Source organism: Acomys minous (assembly GCF_964271855.1).
Source record: "Acomys minous genome assembly, chromosome: 11".
Lineage (NCBI taxonomy): Eukaryota > Metazoa > Chordata > Mammalia > Rodentia > Muridae > Acomys > Acomys minous.
The window spans coordinates 56,428,572-56,456,295 of NC_140492.1; the positions used below are offsets into that span (position 1 = coordinate 56,428,572).

At 52.3% G+C, this 27,724-nt stretch overlaps 1 protein-coding gene across 1 annotated transcript in view; it reads right to left on the minus strand.

The window, feature by feature from the left end:
* Positions 1–763: 763 nt before the first annotated feature.
* The window catches only part of ADCY5 (adenylate cyclase 5), a 153,301-nt gene continuing 126,340 nt past the window's right edge, over positions 764–27,724 (minus strand). Inside the window, exons 9-21 of the mRNA XM_084802389.1 lie at positions 27,280–27,302; positions 26,419–26,563; positions 25,312–25,409; positions 22,271–22,358; positions 17,503–17,619; positions 16,869–17,033; positions 15,418–15,593; positions 13,978–14,007; positions 12,894–13,026; positions 7,573–7,836; positions 6,531–6,735; positions 4,230–4,354; positions 764–3,032 (exon numbers count right to left, since the gene is read on the minus strand). Of these exons, the coding sequence (XP_084658515.1) occupies positions 2,904–3,032; positions 4,230–4,354; positions 6,531–6,735; positions 7,573–7,836; positions 12,894–13,026; positions 13,978–14,007; positions 15,418–15,593; positions 16,869–17,033; positions 17,503–17,619; positions 22,271–22,358; positions 25,312–25,409; positions 26,419–26,563; positions 27,280–27,302 (1,698 nt within the window). The 3' untranslated portion in view covers positions 764–2,903. The remainder of the gene's footprint in view (positions 3,033–4,229; positions 4,355–6,530; positions 6,736–7,572; positions 7,837–12,893; positions 13,027–13,977; positions 14,008–15,417; positions 15,594–16,868; positions 17,034–17,502; positions 17,620–22,270; positions 22,359–25,311; positions 25,410–26,418; positions 26,564–27,279; positions 27,303–27,724) is intronic.

Here is a 27,724-nt window from a genome sequence, read left to right on the forward strand (position 1 = left end):
AGGGTACCTGAAGGCCCAGCCACAACAGGTCAGATTTATTTGGGGGCTGAGGGTCCCATTTTGACCAATATTAGCAATGAATTTTTATTTTTATTTTTTTATTTTTGGAGACAGGGTGTCTATGTAGTTCTGGCTTGCACTGAACTCCGAGATCTGGCTGCCTCTGCTGGCTTGAATTTCCTTATCCTTGCGTTTTCTTTTGGATTGGTGTGCCCCAGCTTAGGAATTTCTGAGTTAAGCCCCTGCCTCTATAATATACATCTATCATATGCCTATCTGAAGCCCTCATGAGGCCTAGGTCTGCCATGCCTAGAACTGTGTGGCCACTGCCACCGTGAAGCCAATAAACTATTTTGCACAGGTTCCTTTTTGCTACCTGTGTCCAATTTAGTTTGCCCGTACCCCTCTAGAGTTATTTCCTGGACCCCGTTAACCTGGATTGGATGGGCACAGCAAATAGAATCTGGTCTCTGACAGCAGGTAGACGAGCTCTGAACCTCCTGCTACAGCTGTGTGGCCTTGAGCAGACAGCACAAGCTTTCTGTGCCACAGCTCCTCCCTCAGTGAAATGTGATGGCCAGGAGGAGTTAGCGAGATGGCATTTGTGTGGTGCCTAACCCAGTATGGTACACAGCTGCCACCAGCTGTGCTGGCCAGAGGTGTTTACGTCCCTGTCCTTCCATGGCCTGTCTATTCTTGGTTCTCCTTCCGGCACATCCTTTCCTGGACCCTGACCCAGGATGAAAATCAGACCAGGACGCGGTACCAGTGAAAGTGTTTTTTAATAGTTAAATTATTTAAATAGAACTTTTCAATTTCCATGGGAAATCATAATTGTATCATTTTTGCAAGAGCAGGAATAAAAAGAGTGCACACACCCCTTAGAGGGAACGAAGAGCTGGCACTGCACGCTGTCACCAGTCACTGCTGGAATGGGGAGGGGCCTCCATGAGGCCTTGACCCACAGGGAGAACACAGTATAAACTCAGCACGCACACTGTACTCTGGTTGGAAGCTAAACAAAAACCCACTGGCATTGGCAGGACATGTGGAGGCTGGGAACTTGAGGACAATGCGAGAGAAGCAGCCCCCTGTGCCAGAGGTGAGGGCAGAGCACAGAACAGATGCAGGGGCGGTAGTTCCGGGTCCACACTTTTGTTTCTTGGGGCAGTGTTCCAACAGGGGAGGGGGTGGTGAAGGTGGGCATCAAAATAACATCGGGCTGGCACATAGCTGCCACCTCACCTTTACTCTCCTGTTAGAGGGGAGAATAATTGCGCCCTGAGAAGATTTGGGGACAGACAGTAAGGATGCTGTTCAAGTTTATCTCTGATAGAATGTCATTTTCCAAATGTGTTCTTAGAAATTATAAAAATAGTATTTCGCCTCAGTACATTGAACTGTCCCCTCCCACCAAAACTAGACAAATTTTTGCTAATTTTTCCCTGTGGCTTTACCCATTTCTGTATCTGCAAGTGGAATGCAAGGCTACGCTTTTCCCTAAACCTGGGACCTACACATCGCACCTCCAGGTCACAGGGACCCTTTCTAAAACAGGCCCCAGCTCCCTGTACCTGGACCAGCTGAATAGGCCATAAAGCCTGGTCTTCCTCCAGTGTTAGCCATTGCTGAGCGCCCAGGAACCTGTAGGAGCTGCCTCTGTGAGGGGAGGGGACACCCCATGCAACATCTCTGGGAGCAGAAGAGGCAGCACTAGTAAGTGGAGAAGGCTTTTGACACCACTTGGGATGCGAGCAGTGCCTTTGGCTTCCTATTCTGTTTGCATTTATATTTATTTACTTGTGAGGAAGTAGGATGTATGTGGGTGGGGGTTAGAAATTGAGGGACTAGTGTGGTCCCTGTGTCTTCTACTTAATTGGAATGTGTGGTACCCCCAAAAGAACACACACTCCTGCTCTGACTGTGCCTAGGAAAACCAAAAACTGCCAAGTCTGAAATGAGGGGAGCACACCCTTCAGGGATCAGCTCCACAGTATGAACACACGTACACCAGCACACACACTGACATACGCACAGTACAGAGGAGCAGAAATGCCCCTGCTGGGCACAGCTGTTTCCTAATATAGAGAATTTACAAAATATAGAATTTGGTATATTTGTTAGATCTCCAACGTTTCAATAATACAAAATAAAAAATACAAAAAGACAAGTTGGAGTTCCCACCTCCCTACCCCAGTGGCATCCTCGTTTGCTTGTGTGTCTCTTAACACGCATACAACTAGCATAGTCTAAAGAAGGGCACAGAAAACTTGTTTTGTTTTATTTAATAAATATTTTCTTTTGCTCAGAGCCACCGCTCCTTGCTTGGTGTCCTCTTGCTTCCCCCTTGTCAATAGTTCTGTTTCCCTTACAGGGCATTGTCTGTGTGCATGGGGGTGAGGGGAGAGGATGACACAGGCCACACCTCTCCAGTTCCTGCATTCCTGTCCCCAAAGCACTGCTAAGGGACATGGCCCAACCACCATGGGAAGGCAGGCCCTTGAGGTCCCTGGACACCCCTAGGCCAGCTTGGAGCCTGCCTACCTAGCCAACATGGCCAAGGCCTGTCCTCAGCCACTGTGTGCCATGCTGCGCCACCAATGAAGGCTCTGGTGGCACCACCACCATGCAGCAGCAGCACCTGTCAGAAAACTCAAGGCTCAACTCGAGTCTAGCGGAATCTTCTGCCAAGGGAAACATCTTTGGTCAGCTTGGTGCCCGCAGGACGCTGGCACCCTGGGCCCAGGCCCACCAGCAAAGGCAGAAGTTGCTTCTGAGTCAAAGTGGAAATTTTACCAGCACAGCTGTGAGACTGGAGCACAGGCCCCATCTGCCCACAGTGCACGAAGAAGCTGTTCCTTTCCTCTGGAGGCCAGGATGCTGGCACCTCTGGCTGGCATCTGCTAACTGAGGGGAGGCCCTCCATTGAGGAAGTAGGTCATCATCTCACCCTTGCCCTTGACCTTGACCACACCGCGGCACTCCAGCTGGTATGTGTTGGCGGCCAGCACCTGGTACATATCTGTAGTGACCTGAGACAGTGTGGGAAGGAAGAGGACAGGCTATCAGTGACCTTATCCATGAGCTGCTGTGGGCACATGTTCCTCTGAGTCTTGGGGACAGTGAGGGGCTCATCCATGGAACAACTACTTTAAAAAAAAGAACGCTGGCAGCTGTGGTGGTCAGCAACTTCCTGTGCTACGCACTGTGACAAGCACCCAAGTCCAATAGCTGAGGGTAGGACCTGGGTCTTGCCCAGAGTATGGCTCCATGACAGGACAGAGTGCTCTGTTCTCATTTTATATCGCTATAGGAAACTATTATTCCCATGCCCAAGGCTCAGGAAATGTACAGCTGGATGTCACTCCAGAGCTCAGGCAACTCCCCTGAGGGGGGCAGAAACTGTGCCATCCTTTACCCCCGAGTGTTGTCAGAACTCCCAACTGGCCGTGTAGCCATGCAGCTGCTGGGCACTGCTGAGTGAACCCACATGGCAAGACTAAGGTGGGCTGCTGACAGTCTCACACTGGGCCGCAGCAGGGAGGTTAGATACTCTCTACATACTCAGCCTTTCTCCTCAAGCCCGTAGTCCCTTGGCAGGGAATGGCTTGGTACCTTGGACAGCGCCCATAATTCAGTAGGCTGCGTCTATCTGGTCAGGGCAGACAAAGGAGGGGACATTCAAGCAGAGAATACCTATGAAATGGTACAGTTAGCACTTGTAAAAGCAGGCCAGGGGAACTGACTTCCCACAGCCACACCAGGACCTTCAAGGGTGTGGCAGTACATCTTGTATAAGATTGGAACAGTAAGAATCGGAAGTCTGAGCAACGTGAAGGAAGGGACTGAGGAGCTGCAGGCCTGGGCACCAGCTTGCAAAGGATGGAGGAGCGGAAAGTAATCCCTATTCCCCTTGGATACTGATGCTCTGTCGACACCAGTAGCCTCACCAGGCCTAGAGAACTGCAAGCCCCACTGGGTAAGACCTGCCCCCTGCAGCTGTCTGGGTCGGGAGGCCCAGGCTTCTTATTAGCACTTAGTGAGGCCTGCCCCACCAATTCCTCCTATGCACAGGCCTCAAGCTCTGTCCAAGGTACTGGCGTTCTGACCCAGCCCTGTCTGCCAAATCACCCTTGGAACTGAAGAGAAACTTTAACTGTAGTGGCCTGCACCAGGGTAGCTGGGGCCCTTTGTGTGATGCTGTCAGTGGTAGCTATGTTTGTACTCACCTGGATGCGGTCAGGCACCCCAGTGCTGTCCATACGGCTGGCCACATTTACTGTATTGCCCCAGATGTCATACTGAGGCTTGCGAGCCCCAATCACCCCAGCTACTACGGGTCCGATGTTGAGCCCTGTGTGGACAGAAACCAACCATACTCATCAGCTTAGGACCAACACATACCTTGCTTGCTAGTGCTTGCATCCATCTCTTGGCACAGCGCAGGTGCTCCTGCTGGCCTGAGGCCAAGCTTGAACCCCGAGTCTTGCACTTCTCTGCACTATCGATTCCCATTGGTTCAAGAAAGCAGGGAATCTATGCACACACTCACTGGTACTGTGGTCCTTACCTCAACAGCCATGTCTGCCCCCTTTAAAGTCACCAGGGATGTCCAGCATAGCCCAATACCTGCCCTTTTCATGTGTCTGTGTGAGTGTGTGGCACGTGCATGTGAGGGTGCCTGCAGAAGCTAGACGAAGGCACCTCAATACCCTGGAGCTGGAGATAAGGGTGGCTCATTGGACTTGGGTGCTGGGAACCAAACCCAGGTTCTTTGGAAATGCTAACCACTGAGCCATCTCCAACTGCCGGTTCCTAATCTTCCCTCTTGATGACGTATTTCAGCACCAACTCAGAGGACACAGCAAACTTGCTCCAAAGGACAATAGCAGAATAAGATGAGTGGAGCAACATCACCTGAAACTAAGGGCAGAGGTGACACAGGTGCAGGCTGTGTGTTGGCTACAGCCGATGCCTGGCCGCCAGCAGCTAGGTCCGATCTACAAAGCACTATGCCCAGAGGCGCAAAATAAGCATCCTGTTCAGGGACGGCCTAGTTCCCGACACTGGGGCCAGAACAAAACATCTCCTGGGGACATTAATGATCACAATATTGGTTTTCAGTGATGTAATATTTCAATTTAATGTGCTAATCTTGAGAATTGAAATGCCAGTATTTTTGTGAATTACTGTTACTTTAAAAAAAATGACATCTGAATCATTTATGACTTGAGACATACTCGGGGAGCTGATAATGCATGAAACTTTCGACCAGACCAAAGGTCTGCTCTCTCAGAAAACATTTTCCACCACTACAAGACTCAAGAGAAGGGAGGACTGCCCTCCACTAAGTTCCCTTTGCAGAACGAACCGCCGCTGTGACTGGGCAGCTGCGAGGTGTAGGCAAATGCGCTGCAGGGTAGCCCCGTGCCCTCCGGATCAGCACACTCAGAGCTGCAGTTCTAGATGAGTTCTGTGGATGGGGTAGAGCCGGGGTGGGGGGAGGTGAGTGTAAAGATGGATGTGGGCATTCTCTGCACGGTTCCTTCTACTCTTTTGTCAAATAAAATGGTTGAGATCGGTGATGGGGCTTAGCCAGTTAAGGGGGCTAGCCACTAAGCCTGGCCACCTGGCCTCCATCTCCAGGACCTACATGGGGGACGGGGGGGACAGACTCCTGAAAGTTGTCCTCTGACATCCACATGCACGCAAATAAGCTCCCTATGCCAAAGGTGGGGCCCAGAGGTATAACTCAGGTGGTAGAGCCTTTGTCTGAAAAAGGTGAGGCCCTAGATTCAATTGTCAGTAGTGGAAACAAACAGAGATGCAGTCAAGTGAAGATATGCAAGTTTGACACATCACACCCTCTCCACCTCCCAGCTTTCAGAGTAGCTGCTTTGGGCTCACACCGAGAATTCAGTAGTAACTTACTCTAAGAGTGCCCTGCTCTAGGGGCTAGAGGCCTCAATAGCACTGGCTGCTCTTCCGGAGGACCAGAGTTCCAATTCCCAGCACCCACTTGGCGGTTCACCACCATTTATAACTTCAGTTTCAGGGTTCTAACACCACCTTCTAGGTCTGCAGGCAGGTACTAGGGATACACTTGGTGCACAAACATATATGTGACAAAACCATACACACAAACATTTTAAAAGATTACTCTGCTTTAAAAAGCTGAAACATGCCAGAGATGGTGGCTCACGTCTATAATCCCAGAACTTGGGAGACTGAGGCAGGAGGACTGTCAAGAGTTTCTGTCTGAAAATGCCAGGGAAAAAAAACCCTGAAAATCACTTTGTCAGCATTACCTGGTTATTGTCATAAAGTATTCCACTTTACTCATTGTGCTATCTGTTCAGTGTGTTTATATATTGTCAAATAATATGCTAATATGTACATTTTGTATCAAAAATGTAGCAAGTGTTTAGTTTCTATTTTCACTGAGTGAGTCTGGGATGCCTTCTGCCATGAGGCAGCAGATAGGGGTGGGTGTGTGGGGCCCACAAAGCCCTCCCCCCAGCCCTCCTCACCGATCTTCATTTGGAAGTTGTTGAAGGAGTGCTCATTGATATACTTCATTTGGTCCATCAGCTTCATGGCGAAGTCGGCCAGAGCCTTGATGTGGGTCTTGCCTGCCTTGTCGTAGGTGGAGTCGTTGAGGCCAGAGGCGGCCATGTAGGTGCTCCCTATGGTCTTGATCTTTTCCAGCTGCCTGAACCGATCCTCACTGATGATCTAGACAGAAGGGGGTCCAGACCTGGGTCACCTTCCAAGCTGGGGCACTGAAGTTCACAGGAAGGGTGGGAAGGCAGAAAGGGGCACAAGAACCCTGGTGTTGTGAGTCCCCTCTTCACACAGCCTGGGTATCAATTCAGAGTGAGGAGCTCAAGGCTCTGTGGCAGAGCTGGGCCCTCCTCTACACTGCTCTGCTTCACAGGACCTATGGCCTACCCACCTATCCCTCACACCAAGAGCTCTGATCACTCCCAGGCCTCATGCCCTTGATAAGAGAGTCTCAGTCCACCACCCATGAAAATCTCTCCAGTTTTATCTAGGAAATCACCCCCCCCACACACACACACACTATATCCTTGGGCTTCTGGAAGCCTCACAGACACCTTCACCCAACTCTAATCATCTGCCCAAGGACAGCAGTCACCCCTCTGGATCATACCCCACTCCTGATGTGATGAGCCCTCCCTTGTTGGCCTGCACACACTGGCTGCTCAGCAAGGGTTTAAGGAACACATGAAACAGTGGCTTGTTTCCTGCCTGCCTTCTTCCTTTGCCCAGGCTCCTCCTGCTCTCAAAGCCCTTGACAAATACTGGCCCATCTCCGCCTTGGGGCTATGATGGCTCAAGTTCAAAAAGCTGGGCAGAAACCCTAGCTACCACAAGTCAGCCCAGTGACCTTAGGCGGCACACTTAAGGTGTTGAGTCCTCCGTTGTCTCACTGTAATTTGTGCCAGAAGTCATGATGGCACCTGGGACCTAGCCAGGCTCCTGCCATCAGAGCCTCTGCCAGATGGAGAAAGGGGACAGCAGGGACGTGTAGGGGGCCCCCAGGAGCACCTCATCAAAGTCTGCGATGATCTCATTGAGCAGCCGTAGGCACTCAACGCCTTCATTGTTGGCCTCCAGCTCCACATAGAATTCGGAGAAGTTGGCGATGGAGGCGAACATGACAGCCACACACTCGCAGGACTGGTAGTACAGCTCATCATTACGGCGTTCTCGGGCCAGGAAGTGGGCAGCCACGTCCTTGGGCAGAATGTTGTGCAGCAGGCGCCGGTTGTAGGCCTGCAGCTCCTCCATCTCCTCCTTCTCCTCTGTGGCCTGGGGACAGAAGACCCAGTGAGAGGAGACTGAAATGGCCCTGCAACACTCGGTGCCAGCGAGTGCCAGCCGCCTCCCCTCGCAGCGGTCTCTGTTTCCACATGTTCTTCAAACAGCATGCCTGACCATGGGTTGAGACAAGAGGAGCTGACAACCCCACTGCCTCTGGGCAAGCAGCATGCATGGAGGATGGGAGCAAAGAGGGAGCACAGGTCTCTCTCCCCAAGACTGGAACTGGCAGCTAGGAAGACCTGTGATCCACATCCACACCCCCAAACAGCCCTCCACCATACCCTAACCCTGCATTTTCTCAAGATTAGGAAATGAAACCACAAAAGCAGCTTGCAAGAACAACTCCACCGGACTGGCCCCTCGGTAAGGTGTGAGGCCCCGGGTCCTGCCAAATCTGCTTCTCATCAGAGGCGGCTTGTTTTGGAGCCAGCCAAGGCCAGCAGGCCAGTGGGAATGATGTTAGCCAGGGTCGTGAGGGGACATCACCTCACTGACTTCGGTCTCCCCAGTTTGGGTCCTGGGTCTGCACAGATAGTTTGTGGCCACCCATATCCAGAGCAGAGCTCTTGCATGAAGGTAAAGGTGGCCCACACAAAGCTGAAGCAGAGGCAGTTATGCTCAGAGTTGTGGCCAGGAGCCCTCTGACTAGAGGTGCCATACATAGATTTCAGAGTGGAGTCAGCTGGATCTTCCAACCTTGATGACAGACAAAATGGTCCCCTTCCTGGGAGAAAGTATGCCTAGCAGGGATATTTAAAAGACCCAGCCACTGTCCCTGAGCTTTCCAAAACAAACATGTTTCAGTTACAACTAGATTCTCCAGCAGGGCCACAGCTGTATCTCGGGGTCCCGTCTTCCCTGTGAACAATGGCTTCCTAAGGGAAGGAGCTAGCACACCTTCCCAAGGCTGCAGGATCTAAACCCAGAGGGGACAGAGGGTCCCAAGGCAGAAGGCCTGGCAACTCCAGGGAAGAGGATCTCCACAGCTGGGCCATGTTTAAAACCACTGGAATTGTGGCTGGGAGAACTCAAGTTACACTAAGACCTAGGGACCTGTGCGTGCCCCCACCTCCACCCCTGCCACCCTAAGCTGCCAGGTAAATCCAATGGTATGCACCCGTTTCCTGCCTTGCCTTTAGCCTCGTGACTTAATGTTCCTGTGAGACGGGCACTTTGGTGGCCATGTCTCTCCCCTCTGAGTCAGTTCTCAGCACATGCCCTCCTACCAGGACTGCAGATGGATGCAAAGGCGAAGGGCAGTGCAAGGCTGGGGAGTGACAGTCACATCTTCCTTGCAAGGCCTGCTTGCATGCTTCCATTGTCTTTGCTGGCTGTGGTCCTACCAGCTCCCCAAAAGCCCAGAAGAACAGGAGATGGAAAGACCTGCTGGCATCATAAGCCTGCTGGTCAGTATAGGCCTGTGGCAGGGACAAACCACTCACACAAGCAGGGGACACTGGAGTCAATGCCCTCCAACCCAGTGCATAGCCCTCACAAGCTGAGGAAGCAAAGTGACCGCTCTATGGGGGGCAGGGCAGAGGCGGGTTATGAGGGAGCAGAGGGACTGAGGGAAGGACGAAGGGGAGCTTGAGAGGAGGTGAGGGGTGGGGGCGGGAACTGTTGCTACCAAGCTCATCAGTCACGCGGCCAGATAAGGGGAATGGGTTTCTTGCTGCCAGGGTAGTACTGCCAAGCACAGACCAGAGGCACTAGATCAAAGAGGAAGTTTCTGGAAGGAGCTCCTAATTTAAATTTTTTTAAACAACTGAAGTGGTGCCGACACATCAGGATGTATGTGCATCTCCACTGAGACCACTTCCCAGCTGTGTCCACAGAGGAGCGGATGAGCCACCAGGCGCTCAGAGCTGGGCTTCTCAACACGACTCCCCACTAGGAAGAGCCAGGGATCCTTGAAGGAGTCAGGAGTCCTGGCCTGAAGCCAGGAAAGTACCTGCAGGACTAAGACATTATGTCTGCTGAGCTTGGAGCTCTCAAAGAATGGTGGAGCTGGGATATATGAAAATAAATACCAAGAGGCGGATCATAAGACAAGTAAATGAAACAGGTTAGTGGCCAGGAAGTCCTCCTTACACTACAGTGCTACCTAAAAAGGAGGAAGGACAGACATGGAGCATCACGGTGAACATCTCGCTTTTGCAGGTGGGGGCACTTTGAGAACGCATCCTGTTGTATAGCCCTGGCTGGCTGGTTTGGTACTCGCTATATAGACTATGCAGGCATCATACCTGCAGAAACCCTGCTGTCCCTGCCCCCCCCTCCAAGTACTGGGATTACAGGCATGTGGCGTCATGCCAAGCTACTGAATGGCATCTCTATGTAAGCAGACACAAGTAGGAATCAATGGCTGCAAAGGCTGTTGTGAGGATTTGCTGGAGATCAGAAGACTGTTGTAACGTCTCATCGAGAGGCAGACCTGATGAGTGTATTCAGAGTTCTCCTAGAGAGGGTCTGAGCCAGAATCGGGACAGCTGGAAAAACCTGAAGTAGCCAGGATGCCACGGTGAGCTCTGATAGGGCAGGGGTCAGCGGCCGTGTAGGAGCTTGCCTGGAAAGACAGATACTGGGGTATCCAAAGCTGATGGATGCGTGTCAGGAAGTATACATGGGGTGGGACACAAAAACCAAAATTCAAGGATGGGACTGCTGGACCTCATCATATAGTTCTTGCAGCTCTCCTGCAAACGGAAGATTATTTTTATAACTTGCCCCAGGGCTGAGGAGAGAGCTCAGTTCTAAAGTGCATGCTTCCTAACCACAATGACTTGCGTTCGATCCTCAGAGCCCATGTTTTTGTTGTTGGTTGGCTGGTTGGTTGTTTTTAAAAAACCAGGCATGGTGGGATTAGCTGGTAGTCCCAGCACTCAAGAGGTGGAGCTAAGTGGGGCAGGCTGGCCCTCACGCTCTCAGACAGTCATGCACTTCCACACACACACAGCTGTCCACATGTATGAAAACAAACACACACACCAAACAAGCAATCAAGCAAAACTGAGATAAAAACATGAAAGGGAAATTAAGAGAAAAGAAAATTCAAAGAAAAAAAAAAAAAGGACAGGAAGGTAATAATTATGGCAGGTAACACCAAACAATGTTAAAATTAATATATAATATATAATAATTTGAAAAGGAACAAAAGAATGGTCAGTTGCAAAGCATCTTCCCCCAAGATATTTACTAGTTAGCAAGAAAAAATAGTTACTTTTTAATGAATAATTGAATAAACAAACAGCAGCTGAAGCCAACTGGCTGAGGTTCACTTTATCATACTAGGATATAGATCGAAACTGTATCATTTCTGTGATGCTCTAGCAGTAATTATTTAACTCAACATAACTATGAGGAAACAGAAAACAAACCAAAGTTGGGTGGTATTTTAAGAACCACTGACTAGTACTCTGCAGCAGTAGCAAGGCTGGGAAATGGGCTACAGAGCTGTCAGGGCGGAGGAGCCATGACGGCTCAGAGCGAAGCCAAGCCAGGTTCTGGAACAGAGAACGGGCACAAGTGGAATACTGCAAAGTTTGCCAAGTCTGCCTGTCAGTCAACCATATTCTATGAAATGTTTTTCTGTAATTATTCCTATGCAATATGCTAACAGAGGAAATCAGGTGGCTTTATAGGGATTCTCTGAACTGTTTTTGTTACTTTCTATTGAGTCTGAAGTTATTTTAAAATATAATTTAAAAAAAAATCCGGGCCGGGCGTGGTGGCGCACACTTTTAATCCCAGCACTCGGGAGGCTGAGGCAGGCGGATCTCTGTGAGTTCGAGGCCAGCCTGGTCTACAAAGTGAGTCCAGGACAGCCAGGGCCACACAGAGAGACCTTTTCTTGAAAAAACCAAAAACCAAAAACAAACAAACAAACAAAAAATCCAGAAGCGTACTGGATCACTACAAGCCAGAATCACCTTTTTTTAAAAAAATTAAATTAATATTTCTCAAAAAACAAAACAAAACAAAAAACCATGGGAAGGGCACTATGGGTGTGGCAATGAGGATTTCAAACGGAAGGATAAGCTGTGCTCCTGTGGCTAGTGGAAGGGCACTGTGGTGACAAGGGAGGGGGAGGAACTTGAAATGGCTTGAGCTTATGCAGGGCCTCCTGCCAAAGGGACAAGAATCTACACCCTGTCCCCAGTACTTCTTCCTGCTACAGTGCAGGGACAGGAACTGCCACTCAGTCTGAGAAGGCCAAACCTGCTGGACCTGGGTGGACTCAGCTCTCAGAGGAAACACTACTTCTCAACCTTTCTGGGCCCTAGGGCTTCCTGCTGGTTGGAGCTGAGGCCACCCAGCAGAGGCTAACAGCAGGCTAACCTTTCTTGGGATCTTTCTAGACACAGCCAAGGTACATCTTGGGAGCGGTGCCAGGGACCCACGGAGGAAGACAGAGGCAGAAGTGTGAGCAGAGAGGAAAGGATGTGGGCTCTAGGCCCCACAGAGCCTGGTCTACTCCGGGGACTTCCTCACAGAAGGATGACAGGTGGCACCTCAGCTCACTGATAGCCAGGACTTTAGGAGGTGCATTCCCCCAGGGAAAACAGAGAGAGATGCTCCTGGGTCTCCTAGCCTCCGGGCACCTCCACCAAGGACCTCAGGCAGGTCAGCCAGGTCCCATGGAATACACCCTACAGAAGGAACAGCCAGATGGCCACCTGCATGTATCCACCAACCAAACGCAGGGCCTGCTGCCCCGGCCAGCAACCTTGAATCTTGACATCAAGATGACCTAGGCAGAAGTGGCCTGCCACAGTCTGGAAAAAGGCGAGGAGCCAGGAGAGACAAGGAGGCTAGACCTGGGCTAAGCCCACCCAGGGGAGGGGCTGAAATCAAAGGTCTAAGCAGCCACTTGGAGGCCAGATTCCTCCAGTGGGTTTTCTTGGGCACCACCTCCTGGCACTGGGCAGCTGGGCGGCGGTCGGGTGAGATAAGACCAAAATAGACAGGCCCAGTAAGTGCTGTGAGGCCTGCTGCTCCCCCCCAGCCCCCCCCCCCCCCCCCCCGTGCAGCTCAGGGCCACCCACCTGCAGTTTCCAGAGGAAGTCAAGGCGAGCAGTGGACTCCACCTGCTGGGCATGCAGATACAGAGCCAGTACGAAGACGGAGATGATGATCGGTGTCACCACCTTCAGCGCCACCTTGGTCGCATGCTCAGGGCTGTCAGTGGGAGGTAATAAGGCGGCCTGAGCTCACCCTGGTACTTCAGTGGGCTCTGAGGACCGCCCCCGCCGCCAGCTCCTTCCTCCCACTACATCTCCCCTCTCCATCCTCCTCCTGTGCAGGCTGCTTGAGCCACTCCCTTCAGGAAGCCTTCTAGCTGCGGGGGCGACAATTTTCCCTGCCTTGGTGCATTGGATGAGCCCCTCTGGTCACTTTAAGTAGTGGACTCGGCTCTCTTACGTGGCGGCAGCTGTAGTTCAGGGTCAAGGTAACCAGGCCAGCCTGATGACTATGTCTCTGGGCACTACTAAAAGTGGGGTGATACCCCCATTTCCAGACTTTGGGAAGGAGAAAGATGCTGCAGAGTATGCTTCATGAGGCACCTGGCATAGAGTAGGCCTCCTGAGTGGAGGCTGTCACTGTACGGCCATGGTGTTCCTGTGGATCTGACTTGTGCTCATAGAAAACTCTCATTCCAAACCTGCTCCTTGTAGAGACAAAGCCCACACTCAAAATGTTGGGATGGTCTCCTGCCCCACCCTCCTGCAGGGCCAGCCTCAGCGCCTGCACTAGGTCTTTACCTGGAGGGAAGCAGGCTCCATCTCTAGCTCCGTGACTAGAGGACTGAATACAGGGCTTGGAAAAAAGTGGAGGCTGACTGCTTTAAAGCAATCCTTGGGCGGGGGGTGGGGGGGGGATAATCCTAGGCCTGATAACACTGCCCTGGAGCCTTTGGATCACCCCCAAAGTATGGAAGTCCAAACAATCCAGGGACCATCCTACTGTAGCCCCTGCTGCCCCTGGAGGGGGGGGGGCTCCTTGCCTGTTCCTGCCACCTCCTGCGCTGCTCACCTTGTCACAGGGACCATCCTACCTGGGAAGGGTGGCTACTCATGTATTTTCTTTGCCAAGGGGAGGATGGGGCCCCATCCAGAGGGGTCCACTCACCACTGGGAGGTCCCGTTGTTGCTGAAGTCTCTGTGAAGAAAAGTTGGGGAGACCGCTCAGGCTCCAGACTGACCCCGCAGCCTCTGCTGTGTTGTTCCTAAAGCTCTGCTCTACTACTTAGCCACTGCCATGCTCGGCTCTCCTCGTCCATGGGCAACTCTGAGCAGTAAGGCTCGCAGAAAGCACCCCTTAGCCAGCATCTGGTCCCCCTGACCAAGGCTGCTCAGTTCTTACCTCAGCCCCTCCCACAGCCACCCGTCTGCCTGTCCCTCTCAGCCCTGTGCTGCCGTCGGAGTGAGTGGAGAGGAACCCTGCACCTACACCATTGAGGATGGCAACCGCTGGCCACATCTGGCCTCTAGGCCTTGAAATAAGGAGAGAGCAAGTTAAAGGAGGCTGTGCATGTAAATATACCGCAAATATATTAGGGGAAAGGTAAAACAGTTTAATAATAATAATTAACAATTGAGTATATGAGGCCGGGCGGTGGTGGTGCACACCTTTAATCCTAGCACTCAGGAGGCAGAGGCAGGTGGATCGCTGTGAGTTTGAAGCCAGCCTGGTCTACAAAGTGAGTCCAGAACAGCCAAGGCTACACAGAGAAACCCTGTCTCAAAAAACAAACAAACAAACAAACAAAAAGGAGATCATATTTTGGATATAGCGGCTATACACGATTGTTATTCAAATTAAGTGCACCTTTGGTCTGGGGTGTTGCTATGTGTAGGAGTCTGTCTAGTACAAACAGGGTTCAGTCTCCAGCACCGTAATAGAAAGCTACCATGCCTTTTTTTGCTACTGGAAAAAACCTAAATTACAAACACGGCTTTGTCACACTGCTAGAGTCAAACCAACGCCTCTTGACACCAAACGCTTCCACTGTCTACTTCCACCATCAACGGAAGAGAGAAGAGCAGAAGGGGAGGGGGAGGAAAAGAAGCTAAGATGTAGGCTCCCAGGCAGGTGGAGGCAGGAGGATTAGGAGTTCAAAGCCAGCTTCAAGTGCCTATTCTTGATGGTAGTGCCTTCATGTCACCCGCCCACACCACCACTGGGAAGTTCTTACGTGAGTCTGACTTCCAGCCTTAATTTTCTCACGTGTTGCTCTTGCCACAAGACAAGGACATTTCTGCTGGATTACCTGCTCTACCCTGATTGTCCCTGCCTGGCTCAGGACTGACTCATCCCAGGCCCGCAATAAATGAACGAACAGCTGAGTAGATGACTTGACGAGTCCCCCGCCTTCCTCAGCCCCCAAGCCTGAGGTGAGCACTGACTAGCCAACTAGAGACAGAAAGGCAGTGGGCCCCAGACAGCGCCAACATGGGGAGACACTTTCCTCGCAGGTTCCCTGGGCTGCCAGGCCCCAGGCCCCTGCCATCTCTGCCACCGGTGGACTCTCCCCAGACCCAGTGGAGGAGCCAAGGAGGGTCTACGTACATGGCATTGGCAGTAACCAGAAGGTCAGCATTGTCAAAGAGCGTGACGCCGGGCACCTCGATGATGAACACGTAGATGAGCTCGATGGCCAACATCAGCACCAGCTTCCTGATGCAGCTGATCTGCAGGAACACGGAGCAGGCCAGCAGGCTGAGCAGCACGCTGTAGGTGAAGTACTGCAGAGAGAGGGCCGGCTGCCAGTCAGATCCCAGCTCTGCCCTTGCCTTTACCGGCCCCTCCCCACCCTCGACTGACCTTGGGGGTGGGGCTGGGAGTGGGAGAGCACGGGTTTGGGGATGTTCCTGTGATGTCAGGAGCTAGGGAGCTAGAGACGGACTCCGGGTTGAAGTGGACCCGGAAGGTGATACAAGTCAATGCTGGCATAGCTCCGAGCTCAGGGTGACTTGACTCGCTCTCTCTAGGCCTCCGTTTCCCGGTCAGCAAAGCATCCTATCATATACGCTGGACGCTGATGGTGCTATGGCTGGCGCCAGCAGAGACTGCAGGGAACAAGGGTCCCACCCTGAGCTGCGGCTCTGACGCCGACAGTTCTAAAACCTCCAAGTGCTTTCAGAAGTCGCCCAGCTCGGGGAGACACCTGAACTAGCCCACCTAACTGATGTGGCAGTAACTGCCACCTTTATTCCACTTCCCGTGACTATTCACACACGTGACTGCTGACGCAGCACTGTTTTACCATCTTATCCTTCCCAGACTCCTCTGGGGCACGTGTGAGACAACTTCCCAGAGCATGAAGGCTTCTGCAGTTCAAACACTGGTTTTGAATGGGGAGAGAACCCCCCCTCCCCCACTGCCTGCCCCGGGCCCTATCCTATGACCTTGGACTCTCTGAGCCTCTGTCCTTTGTCTACTGAGGGACCTGACCAGCTGACCTCAGGGGCCCTCTTTCTGTCTTTCATCTCTACAATTCCAGACATTAGCATTTAACCTTTGGTTCTTTACAGCCAGCCCCATTACTTCTGAGTGTTCTCCACTCTTCCTGTTTCTACAATGTCTCTGCCTCTGGGCTGCGGCCAGATGTTAGCGACTAGCAGCGGGCAGCCCCGGGTTTTGAAGAGTCAATGAGGTACTGTAAAGGGAGGTCCCTGGTGACTAGATGGATTCCAGAGCAGCCTAAAGTCACCGCTTGTATCTGAGAGAGGAGCAGGTGGGAGAGCAGCCTATGGAGGGAAGGCCCTTTGCATCCAGCCAGTACCTGGTTTAAGCACTGCATTAAAACCTTAGCTATGTTATGAACACTGTCTTTGTAATAAAGGAGGCTGCTTGGGTGTGGGAGGGGCCGGGAGAAGGTGCCTCTATGGCTCTAGACTGCGGAGCGGGGGGGGGGGGGGGGGGAGCAGCACGGTGCGGGGGTGCAGGGTCGGGGGGAAGGTCAGGAACAGCTGCCTCTGCTGCCATCACCGCCCCCCTCCCGCCCCCATCTCTCGAACCTCTGGGAAGTTACAGTTGGGCTGGGGGCTGCCACAGAAGCCTTGCTCGTCGCCCAGGCTGTAGTTGAAGGCCGACTCCACCACATGACACGCGTTGACCTGGCTGGCTGTGATGTTGCGCTCCTCTGCCAGGCAGCCCACCAGGTTCTTAGAGTTGCACATAAACTAGGGTGAGAAGAGGGTACAGAGGCTGGTCAGCTGCTGCAGGCCAGGTTAGGGGGTCACATCCCACAGGTTGGTGGGTGGTACCAGACCACCTTGCCTCAGTGCTGTACATACAAAAGTGGTACCTAAAGGGAAAGCTACTCTGGCTACAGAGATAGCACACCCATACACCCATGTGCCTTCCAAAGGCAGGGCCCTTTTAATCTGTGTTGGAGACATCCTCTCCCCCCCCCCCCCCCGCGCAACCCCCCCCCCACATCCCCCTCCCACCCCGTGCTCCTTCTGGCTTGAAAACAAGGAACTGAAGGCCTGTGTGGGATGCTAATGAAAGTCGAATTAGTCCCCAGCCTGAGGTGGGACATGAACTTTCAGGGAAATGCTCCCCCATCTATGGTCATCAGCCAGGTGGGCCCCACTGGGTTGAACCCACAGAGCTAGGGAGGCACGGGGAGGCTACGGAGATACCCACCATGTTGACAAAAGCCGAGAGGAACACCAGGGTAATGGTGAACACCCCGACCAGGGTGCTGTTCATCTTGGACCGCACGATCTTCCTGGAGAGTGTCTGCAGGGGCGTGGGGAAGAGCTGGGGCAGCAAGGGAGAAGAGACAAAGCAGAATTCAGTCAGGGGGCCCTCCCAGATAGCCACACCCCATCTCTGGCATGGCTCCCTAGACCTTCCCCAACTGCCCCCCCCCTCCTAGGGTGCATAGCTGCAGCCTCATACCACTGCTTGCTGCTTCAGACCACAAACAGCAGAGTGGGTGTGGGAGGGGCTGGGAGAAGGTGCCGCTATGGCTATAATGTTGCTTCAGAGCTGTGAGGCAGAGTGGGGAGGGCAGGAATGTCTGCCTCTGCTCCCATCCTCACCCCCACCTCTGTCCCCGTCTCTTGAACCCTTGGAAGTTGCCACAGGATATAGTTGCCACAGGATATAGTTCAGGTGTTTGTGTGTGTGTGTGTGTGTGTGTGTGTGTGTGTGTGTGTGTCTGTCTGTCTGTCTGTCTGTCTGTCTGTCTTGTCCGTGGACCCCAGCCCACGGGTGACAGGCAGGATGAAGGAAATGATGCTATCCTGACAGGCATGCAACGGCAGAAAAGCCTGTCACCTGTGGTGGGAACCTGGACCTTAGGGTTCAACCAGGGAGGAGCAGTAGGGGGGTGAGGAGCCACTGTGGGGCGAGACCCTCCTGGGAGGCTTCTTGGAAGGGATGTGGGTTCAGAGAGGCCCTGCAGAGGAGCAGAGGGGCATGGAAACAGGAGGGAGGGAGGGAGGGCTGAAGAAGGCACTGGGCGAGCAATTTCACGATGAAGGTTCTAAGGAGCTAACTTTTGGCCTATCCAGTTCCTCCCTAGGAAGACACCTACAGTTCATCGCTAAGGGAAGTGAGGGTGGGGACTCATTGAAGGCAGGAACAGAAGCAGAAGCCACCTAGGGGTACTGCTTCCAGGCTCGCTCTTCCTGACTTCCTCAGACTGCTTTCTCATACCATCCAGGACTAAGCTGTCCAGGGCTGGTACTGCCCACAGTGGGCTGGCTACTGCCTGCTTCCATCATTAGCTCCATGGGCTGGCCTAGAGGCCATTCTGATGGAAGTATCTTCTCGATTGTTCCTTTCCCCAGATACATAACTTGTAACATGTTGACAAAAAATTTACTAAACAGGACTCAGCTGCTTACTGAGTGCTCCCCTGGCCTCTGCATCCTGCTGGACGATGCCACCTTCTGCATGAAACTGTGCTTAAGTGCCACGTGAAAGGAGATCAGCGGGAGTGGGGAGATCGGAGCTGCCACCCTTTCCCACTGGGAGGCACTGGGAGGCACTGGGAGGCACTGGGAGGCTGAGTCCTAAGACAGTATGGCTACCGCAAAGAGTCTGATGAAGTGGCTGGGGCCGGCACGGAAGGGAAAGTGCTGCTCCCAAGATGCACGAGTTAAGTGTGCTGTCCCCGGAGGTGACGAAGATCTGGCTGGCTTACCTCATGGAGGGTTCAGAGAAGAGATTTTGGACCTCAGGAAGGTGCCTGGGATGCCACCACTTGGGGCCCTCCCCACTGAGATTCTCTGAGTCTGAGATAGTGTGTGATAGTGGAGAGGGGCCTAGTGTGGTTTTTCAAGAACAGCAGGAATCCCAAGGGTGGGCAGGAGGGCGGCATGGTGATTCGCCCTCTGCAATGGCGGCAGCAGAAGGCAGACTTGAGGTATACTGGGGGCCGTGGGGCTTTTAAAGCAGCTGACGCACTGAGAAGCGAAACCAGAACTGGGGGCAAGATGAAGAGCCCAGAACTCAATCAACCTTCCCAGGAAATCTGGATGTGTGTATATGGTGCCAGGGAGACGACAGGAAGGAACCGGCCTGCGGTAGAAGGTCAGCCGGAGCCCTTCATAGTGAGAGGGAAATCCATGCACACAGAGAAGGTGGTCAGTCACTCCATGCTGTCCTCGTGCATCCTTAGACAAAAAGGACAGAGGATAGACAACTTAAAGAAGGAAGCCTGGAGGTGCTGGAGAGATGGCTCACAGGTTAAGAGCACCAACTGCTCTTCCAGGGGTCCTGAGTTCAAATGCCAGCAACCACATGGTGGCTCATAACCGTGTATAATGAGATCTGGTGCCCTCTTCTGGCCTGCAGGAGTACATGCAGGCAAAACAAAACAAAAACAAACAAAACATAATAACTTTAAAAAAGAAAGGAAGGAAGGAAGGAAGGAAGGAAGGAAGGAAGGAAGGAAGAAAGCCTGAGCTGTTTGTGGGAGATGGAAAAGCAGACGAAATAAAGAAGCCGAACAGACAGCTGCCTGGCTTTCCCTCACTGGAGCCCACGCCCAGAGTAACCAAGGAATTGCCGTAACTGAATCCGGGGACCTCTCAAAAACTGTGGAGATAAGATGGGGGAGAATGCTCTTCAAGGGGAAACAGAACAACAGTGAGAGCTACAATGCTGTCAGCTTCCGGCCAATACCAGACTATGGAGGATATGGTGTGGGTTCTAGTCCCCCCAACCCCAGCCTAGCTAGCATGGGCTCAGTGATGAGATGGTCTGCATTCGGGGGAAGGGTGGCTGGTAGTCCCCGCTCTCCCCTCACACGGCTCACACAGCCTCAAACTCACTATGTAACCAAGAATGGCTGCGAACTTCTGACTCGCTTCTAATTCAGAGATTACGGGAACGCACCACGGCACCTGGCTACCTCTTACACATCTTAATGTGCAGTGTTTAGTGCGCAACATAAGAGGGGGAGGATTACAGGATAAGGGGAAGGAGTCCGTGATGGACAAGATGGCCGAGCAGAGGAAAAGAGGGAAGCAGGCAGCAGGACCAAGGGTGAGGACTCCTGTCTACCAAACATGTGATCACAGACTTGACAAGAGGTGGAGTTTTTTCAACACAGATGCCGAGGAACTAAATTCGACTCCCGGATGCTCACATCAAGCAACTCACAACTATTTGTAACTCCAGTTCCGGGGAGTCTACTGCCCCCTTCTGGCCTCTGAAGGCATTTACAGTCACATGCATTTTGTGTGTGTGTGTGTGTGTGTGTGTGTGTGTGTGTGTGTGTGTGTGTGTGTGTGTGCATGCACGCAGGGGTGGGGGGGAGGGAGGAGGGCGGGAGAGCACATGCATGCCAGTTTAAAAGGCAAGTCCCATCCCATTAAGGGATATATTCTCTTTGGGATTTAGAGAAAAATAACTTTAAGAGTATTTTAGTTGTGGTGCACTTTAAAGAATTATTGTGGCCTTAAAAAAAAAAAAAAGACAAGTTATCTCTGTATAGCTCAGATTAACCTTGAATTGTATCCTCCTGCCTCAGTCTTCCAAGTGGCCATTACAGACTTATGCCAGAATCCTTAGTCTATTGTAATGTTCTTACTGTAGCAAAAATGCAACAAATTCTGCCATGTCAGCCATTATAATGTGGCGTTCATTATAGTCACAGCATTGTGTGACGGTCACTGCCACCCATTTCTAAACATTTTTTATCACTCCACATGGAAACACTAGCCATTAAGCAATACCCCCCCCCATTCTGTCACTGTGGGTCACCTCTAATTTACCTTCTGTCTTAGAAATCTGTCTATCATAGATAACGACATATTTGAGTTAATACAGTATGTGAATGGGGCCGCTTGGCTTCTTTCACTCAGCGGTGTCTCCAAGGCTCATCCAGCCTGCAGCCTGCGACAGGACATCAGGCTTCCACGGGCTCCAACACTAGTCTATCACAGTCACACGCCATATTTCATCTCTTGTCATCTGACGATGGACACAGTCGCTGCCACCTTTGGTGATTGTGACAGTCTGGTGCCTTAGTGTTATATCCATGGACGGAGAGAGTGAACTGTCTACTTGGGCCGAACAGGCTGAGAGGCCATGACAGCTACACGGCCAAAGCAGGAAGTGACTGAACACAGAGCAGGAGGGTCACAGCCTCAAGGAAAGAGAACTAGCCCTCACTCCTTAATACAGTGAGGCACCTACCATCTTCTCACAAAGACAGATCCACCTTTAACCCACACGTGATTCCTAAGGTCCTTACCGGACCTGACAGCCACTCCGTCAAGACTTTCGACTATGAGACAACTAAGCAAACAGGTTAGTGCAGGGCCCTGTTTGGAGGGTGGAGAGTCCTTGTCTGCCTGCTGATGGAAATAAGGTGAGACAAAGGCTTGCTGGGCCAGGGAAATAGAAGCCTGCGGCCAGCACTGCCTAAAGATACAACTTGGGCAGGGGACTCGGTATGCCCAAGAGAAATCTAAGATAAAGCATTGAACAGGAAGCCGGGCTCCTTGGTGTTCATTTTGTGGCCCATCTACACCTCTGCGGCTCTCTGGGGGCTGTATGCTTCACCAGCATGCGAGGCTCATCCCTGAGCTCAGAGAATGTCCCTTCTAGGGCTCCTGAGGCCACCGAGGGCTGTGTCTAGAGCACTCCACACACTTTCTCTAGTGAATGCTCACTGACCAATTCTCTGCGTCAGGCTCTGGCTAGAGGCACTCTGGTCCCACCTGACACTAAAGCAGCAATGTCAATCTTGTCGCAAAGATTAATGAGGGCTTAATGAGGCAGCCAAGAGGAACAGCCTCGTCTCCAGGTGAGCTTGCCGTCAGTGCCAGTTGTGGACCAACACTGTGTACCCGCACGCCCACCACCCGGGGCCAGGTGTGATGCTCAGGTCTCAGCAATAGCCTCTGCCACTGGCAGGAAGCCCTCTGGGTGGCATGCGAGGGAGGCTCACCTTCACGCAGGCGTAGATCACAGACACAAACACCACCAAGGCCAGCAGCAGGAAACATGACAGGTAGAAACTCAGCATGAACAGGGAGCTGGGGAAAGATGAAAGAGTGAGAAGGAACCCCATCCTGGTAGAAAGCCTGAGCCCCACTGCGTCCCAGGAGCCTGCCCGGCATTCAGAGCCCAGGTCCCAGGGATGCCCTCATAGCTCTCAGGGCAGGCAGCTCTGAAATCAGTTCCATTTACCCAGAAGCCAACTGTTCCATCCTTTCCACTATCCTCCAAGGAAAGCTCCTGCAGCTGGGAAGACCCAGGCAGGACCATGCTGCAACACAGTCCGCTCCGGTTCTTCCCACTCTCTGGCCACCCTCGCGGGGGACCAGCTGCCCACAGAGAGCCAACCAAGAACTAGAGAACACCTGATCAACAGTTTGCCTTCTTAGCTATTCACAGGAGTGTTTCAGGAAGCATGGGAGAACTGATCTTAAAAACAAACAGCCAAAACCAAAACAAAACAAAACACCTGTTTATCCTTCCTCGTCATCACTCATGGGTTGACAACAGGGCCAAAAGTGGACCTGTTGAATGGCTTCCATGCCAGTAGCCAGACTGTTCCTCTTTGAGACAGTGTGGTGTGCACACTTAGCCCATCTCACTGTCCACCGTCAGGCTCCCCTCCCTTTGCTGCTCAGCCTTTGCTCCCTGATTCTTAGGCAGTTCAACAAAGGGAAATGGCCCAGTCTCCTTGAGGGAAGAGAGCAGGTCACAAGGGAGGGAAGCCTCAGACAAAGGAGCGGCAAGTGTTCTTCCTTCCAGAACCTGCTACTGCCCTCCCAGGACAAGAGCTTGTCCAGTGCAGCACATCCACAGGGCTGCGAGGGGGAGTGGCCTGGAGATGCCAGGCATTGCTGACTGGTTGTAGGCTGGTGGGAAGGGATTACTGCCTCCTCCCCAGGAGGGCTCAGACGCTGCCTCTGTTCCTGGCTTCCACAGAAGCCACAGTCAATGGACTTGAACAAGGGGAGCAAGGGGGGGGGGGACTCTTCAGGGGGTAAGAGAGACCCTGAAAGTGGCTGGGAGGCTTCTCTAGAGGGCACAGTTGGAATGTCCTGAGTCAATACCTTGGACAATCGGAGCTGTGGCCACAGGCAGGAACGGAGCTGGCATTGCCCCACCCCTAAGCCTTGCTGCCCTGAGAGTAAAGTGACAAAGGGGGCAGGACTGTGCACCTGAGCTAAAGGACTGTCAACTACAATGGGACAAAAGGCCTAGGATACTGGATGCTATACAGGGTTATTACCTGCACCACGTCAATATAGAAAACGGGGGGTGGGGGTGGGAGTGGGGGGGCGGGGCTGAGTGACAGCGAGGGCCCACAGTCCCACCAGCTCCAAACAGCCTCCATGTAGGGGAATGGGCTGAGCTGTCCAGCTAGGTGCGCCCAGCCGCCATTGTTTGGTCTTCCTCTAAGGTGTTCTGACATCAACAGACACACACATAAGGGATACCTTTACACAACGAATGCCATGAAAATAAAAAGGTGTTAAGAAGGCAGGGGTAGGGCAAGCAAGGTGGCTCAGGGAACAAAGGTGCCTGGCCACCAAGCCTGGCCACCTAAGTTCTATCCTTGGGACCCATATAGTAGAAGGAAAAGAAACAACACCTGAAAGTTGTCCTCTGACCTCCACACACATGCAATCACACACACACACACACACACACACACACACACACACACACACACACATTAAACTTTTAAAAGGCGGCAAGTGGACAACATGTACCTCTCCTGGGTAAGATGTGCTGGGAAGGACACATCACCTAAGTTGGGGGAGTGACACCAAAGCAACCTCAATCCAGCCAGGAGACCCGCAGACACACCAGAATTGAAACACTCTACAAATCTCCTGGCAGGGGTCTCATTAGTGCCAGCAAGGTCACTAAAGACAAGCAAGACTACAGAATTATTATCTCCAACTCCTGGAGAAGAAAGAGACGGGTACAACCAACTGTGCATTGTGGGATTCCAGGCAGTGTGGCTTATGGAACAGAAAAGGGTTGGAAAAAGAGGGGAAACTGAGGCAATGAGAATTATGCCTAAGGGTCAGCAGGCTGAGCATGGTTACCATGTGAGCTTCTGGCTGTGACCGCTGTAACTCCCTGGAGGAGTCAACACTAGGGGAAAATGCATCAGCGGGACGGGCAAGCTCACCACGCAACTTCTACAGTTTCTCAGCGGACCTACAACTATTTCCAAAAGAAAAATAAAGCTTGGGTAGGAGACATCTTAGATCAGGCATGGCTTAGAGGGCTGAACCATATGAAACCATGGAACCCAAACAAGCCCTGACTTACAAACTAGGAAGGCATTTGGGAATAGCTCTAGACATTTAATACGGGTTGGGTACCAGGTGACGGGAGGAAATGCCACAAGTGTTATTTGCTATGTAAGGAAATGTCCTTAAAATAGATGTCTATTGCTTATGGGGGAGAACTATCTGAAAATTTATATTTAAAAATCACATAAAAAGTAAATGAAACAGATACTGGAAAATATTAGCAGTTGTTCTGGATAAGGGGACTGTATGACTTCCATGTGCTTGAGTGATTTCATAGTAAAGAATTAAAATGTATACATATAAACATCCATCGTCAACACACATATGTGCACACATAAATAGGACAACACACTTCTCTCCCAAATGTAAGAATATATATATATATATATATATATATATATTTTTTTTTTTTCAGGAGTCAATGGAAGCCAGAGTGGCAGGTGCTTTGTGTGACTCAGGCAAATATGAGAGGAAGAGGTGACAGAAAGGAGGAGGAGGAGGTGACATCTCCAGGGCCCAGTGAATTCTCACCCAGGTGTGAACACTCACCTCCCCAGGCCAGAGGCAGGACCACGGACTTCCTGGATCCACAGAAAAAACTAGGAAACTGCCCCCAGGCCTGAGCAAGATACCAGACTTCCTGCCCTGTGTTCTCCCCACTCTGGAGATCCTGCTTCTAGAAGCGGGAGTGGGAGGGAATACTTACTGGGGCATGATGGTGATCTGGACAAAGCAGATGAAGAGGAAAACGAGCGAGGCACACGCCACATAGGCACCAAATCGGTCATCCACCTGCTTGGAGTACTGAGAAAAGACGTGCCTGGTGAGTGAGTTCCAGGGGTCCCACCCGCTGCCTGTACAGTCCAGACAATTCTAGCCCACCCAGCGCCGAAGATACCCTACTCCAGGATGGAGGACACACGGAGACCCAAGCTGGGCTTAGATGGAGGGCAGCCAGTGTAAATGCCCGCACGGTCAAGCCTTTGTGAGTTTGACCGAGAGCTCTGGGATTGCTAACCAGACATTTACGCCTGGCTGCCGTGGTCAGCGTAACTCATGATGATCACAGCTGTGAATCATCACCGTATGGGCCCCAGACTTCCAGGCAGCAATCACTCTCATTTGGGGAGCTCCCATGACTCATTCAAGATCCCAACTCCCAGTCTCACCCCATGACACCAGCCAGCCATACAAATGCTGGCACGGTCACCCCAGAAGAATCCACTTTCCATTTTCAAAGTTTTGCTTTGCTAATCCAGCTTGCCTCGCTTAATGCTGGCAGTGGTTCCGACAAGGCCGTTTTGACTAGGTGCTGGGGCATAGTGACACACAGGACAAAGGGAAGTGCCTGGTGGCTCTGTCACCACTTCATGGGGTGGCCCATTGGGCTCTTCCATCACAATTTAAGGTGGGGCAAGGAGCTTCCGTGGCTCTTCCAAAGCAGCACCTGGGGTTCTGAGGGGCCCCAGGAGACCGGGTGGCTCAATGGTCATAGCAGTTACTATGAGCACAACATTTACAACACACTCTCTGTTTGGCAGACACACCACACAGAACTCAGTTGCTCCTCACTCTGGTCCTGATGTGGGTATGCTAAATATCCCCAGACAAGGAAGCTGAGGCACAGCAATGATGAGATGTATTCCTTCCAAGCAAGGACATCTCCCGAGAGCCCCACATCTCCTCAGGCCCTAGTGTGGCATCACAGATAAGGGCACTGGTGCTGAAGGACAGCGGAAGCTGCCCTGTGCGCCACCGCCGCGCCCTGCGTCCTGTCTTGGTTCTGCCAGAGCCCCCTCTCCCGGTGCCGTACCTTCTTCTCTAAGTCGGGCTCCCTGAACGTCAAGAGGAACTTGCGGACGTGCTCAGACCGCAGTCTGTCAATGCTCCTGGCATCGATGGCCCGGCCCAGAAACTCGTCCACTTCATCCTCAGGGTTCGCACTTTCCTGGGCGTTCCTGGAAAGCAAAGGGCAGACATATGCAGGCTGACACCCTGGGGACACTGTCACAGGGATAGCTCTGCATGGCCATCTGGACTGGCCAGAGACACCTGACAGATCCCCAGAGAACTCTGACCCGGGAGGTGGCGGGCAGGGACTTGAGACCAGGCCGTTCTTAGTAACCACACATGATGCGGGGGAGGGGATGGAGGGGGTGGATGGGGATGGGGGAGGGGGGAAGTGCCCAAATCCCAGAGGACCTTGCGGGCAATGTAGGTTCCTATTGAAGAGTCCATTGACATTCCAACAGGTTAAGTCTCTTCCTTTACTCTAGCTAACCAGGCGGGACTCCTACCACAGAGACTATGCTCCACCTGCCAACCGAACCCTCTTGGGACCCTCTTGGGAAGCATGCTTATGGTGCTGAGTTCAAAAGCCAAATTTCTCAAGGTGGAACCTGATCTTTGAGTACAGTTTCTGGCAGTCTTAAGAACTGGGACGGACACACACACACACACACACACACACACACACACACACACACACACACACACAGAACTGGGACACTGACACACTCAGAGCATGTTTCCAGTGTGCAAGGTCTGTGTCTCCCAGAAGGAGGTTTTGGAGTCGGGGGGAGCAGCCTCCTGCTAAACAGCTCTGGCCTCTGCTAAACAGCTGTCACATGAGTGAGTCAAGGGAGAAAGAAGAGAGAAACGGCGTGCTACTCACTTGTCTTTGGGGTCTTCAAAGCCCTGAAAAAGAAGGAAAGAGGAAAGTGAGGCCAGCAAGCAAGTGGAGTCCAGCAAGGTGGCTACATCCCACCGACTCTCTGCTGTGGACCCCCTTGACGGTCAGAGAACTACAGCTCCCTCCTCCCTTTGCTTGGTGGCCACAGCGGGGTCCTTCCTATGGCACAGGCTCTGTGCTAGGCACCAGGTGCACTGAGATCCTATGCTACCTACTGGCGCCCTTCAACCGTGGCCCAGGGAGAAGGTTAGACCCTTACAGACATATGTCAACCACACAATCCTCATTAGAGGGGACCTGCAAAAGTCACTACAGAGACATGCTATCAAGGTCTGACCATCATGGTAGGACTTGGGAGGGGGTGTCCCTGTGGTGGGAAGTGGTGAAGGTGACAAGCAGCTCTAGAACCGTCGATAAAGCAGCCTGT